The sequence below is a fragment of the Nestor notabilis genome, unplaced genomic scaffold, assembly GCF_000696875.1.
Source record: "Nestor notabilis isolate BGI_N333 unplaced genomic scaffold, ASM69687v1 scaffold17771, whole genome shotgun sequence".
NCBI lineage: Eukaryota > Metazoa > Chordata > Aves > Psittaciformes > Psittacidae > Nestor > Nestor notabilis.
In genome coordinates, this window is record NW_009916237.1 from 17,272 (window position 1) to 19,486 (window position 2,215).

At 56.3% G+C, this 2,215-nt stretch overlaps 1 protein-coding gene across 1 annotated transcript in view; it reads right to left on the reverse strand.

Annotated features, from left to right (window-relative positions):
* GRAMD2 (GRAM domain containing 2) overlaps nucleotides 1–289 on the reverse strand; it is a 7,325-nt gene extending 7,036 nt beyond the window's left edge. The window contains exon 1 of the mRNA XM_010024490.1: nucleotides 186–289. Within this exon, the coding sequence (XP_010022792.1) occupies nucleotides 186–289 (104 nt within the window). The remainder of the gene's footprint in view (nucleotides 1–185) is intronic.
* Nucleotides 290–2,215: the final 1,926 nt, after the last annotated feature.

The window sequence follows — 2,215 nt, forward strand, 5'->3', positions numbered from 1 at the left end:
CTTCCCCAAACCCCTCCTTCCCTCCCTGCCAATATGTAAGAGGGAAAACAAAAGGGGAATCCCTGTTTTCCACTCTGAGCTGGTGGGATACACTTGGCAGCTCAGAGGCAGCAAGGACGCTGCAGGAGGTCACAACAGGAGGGAAAAAGGGTAAATACTCGACTGCAGAACCCGCTGCCCCTTACCTGCCATCGAGGGAATCCAAACTCCTCTGCTTGTGAGATGTCTCCAGCTTCTCACGGCCGTGCATGGGCTCAAGGCTCTTCAGGGGAGCTGCTTTTTCATGCATTGACTTGGCACTGCAAGGAGAAGCCCGTTAGCCCCCAAGGGGGAGGGAAAGATGGAAGAGATGTAGTTTGGAGCCATAAAGGCATTCCCTTCAGTTCCAGCCTGCACACAGTGGTTGGTATCTCTGCCAGTCAAGGACAGCAGGAACATTGCTGTGACTTCCCATGTCATGTGGAGAAAAAAATAAGGAGGTTTCTTGCCAGGAACTCCCCGGCACTTGCAGCCGAGAGGCCAAAGAGCAGCACTCGCTCCCCGCTGCCTCCCACAGCACCCTCCACAGGAGAGCCGCTCCTCAGAGGGTGGAAGTTGGGATGGAAAAGCCAGAGGTTTATGAAACTTCCTGCAGATTCTGGCCAGTGAAGGCTAGGATCTGTTCCTCCGGGTCAGCAAAACAGTGTCTTCCCAGGGCAGAGCCTTTGCCAATGGCACCACCTCCCTCATTTCATTGCTCTTCTCTCCTTAAAGCCTGTTATTTGCTACCATGGCTTTTATCAGAAGTGCTTATCAGCTGTGACTGGTAAAGCAAACACACTCCCAGAGAGGTTATCACCTGGTGGGCCAGAAAGGTGACACATCTGCCCTCGACAAACCACAACCAGAGATTGCTGCTGCACGTCTGTCACTGAGAGTCAAAGCGGAGCACAGTCCCAGGGCACAGGGGCTGCAGCAGCGATCCACAGGCTCCAGCAGCATGGAGGAGCCCAGAAACAGCCCCCGGAATACGGAGAGGAAATTATGCAAGGGAAAAAGCTCGACAGCCAGAGCAGATGGGGCACAGGCAGGATGGACAGCACGGAGCTGGAGCACATCCCGGTGCCCGCAGCGGGGATGCCGTGGCAGTGCAGCAGAAGCCATACCAACCACTTCCTACAGGCAGAGGGGCTCTTCTGCTGCCTGCTTCCCTGGACACACCTTGCACCCACTCTGAGGGACTCATCTGAAGAGAAACCCATCTAAATGACTCCCCACAGACTCAGGGAGAGCCAGGATGGGGGTGCTGCACCCTGACAGTGCAAGACCCCATGTTCCGGCAGCCTCAGGGGCCCAACAAGACACTGTCCTGATGCAATGGAGCCAGGCTGGATCCCGGCTGGAAGCACAGGAGATGCTCCCTGAAGATGCAGTACATACATGTAGCTGCAGAAAACCTGAACACAAGTGATCAGGCTTGGAACGAGCTCCAGCTCCCCACAGCCAGCATCTGCAAAGGAAATGAGCTACAGACCCAGCGTTGTGGGATGGGATGATCACACCGAGGTTGGGGGGTTTTTAGGAGAAGCACAGGTCAAAAGATGTGTCTGGAAGGGAAAGGACACTCTGCCAACAAGCAGCACCGAAATAACATCCCTTGGCATCGCACCAAAGGTTTTGTCCCTGCCTGATTCCTCAGACACCCCATGGCTTTGGGACAGGCAGCCTGTGCCCCCAACACCAGGTAATGCCACACTGCCCTGAAACCAAAACTTCTACCATGGAGGCACTGAAGCCTTCACCTCCCCTGCCCCCATGGTGGAAAAAAGGGCTCCAGCCTGCTCCAGCTTCCCCTGCATTACCCCTTAAATCCCCACCGCTTAATCCAGGTGAGCGGATTTAGCCCTAACTGGGGATGATGCCAAGGGGCACCATACAGGGGACGGGGAGAGGCGCTCCTGCTTGAGGAGATGGCACCGAGAAACCCCCCAGGGTCACCAGACACACAGAAATCCCCTCGAATGAGAAGGGCCAAAGGCTGGAGAGCACCTGGAATGCTCCATGGCCCTGTCCCCGCTTTCTCTCCCCCACACGGTCACTGCCAGGGACAAGATCTGGGTAAGATGGTCCCAAACACGGTGCCAGGACCAGGCTGCTCCAGGGAGCGGCTGGGGGGTATAAGGAGCATCCACAGCCCAGCAGAGACACTGCAGCAGCTGCCTCAGTTGCCCTCACC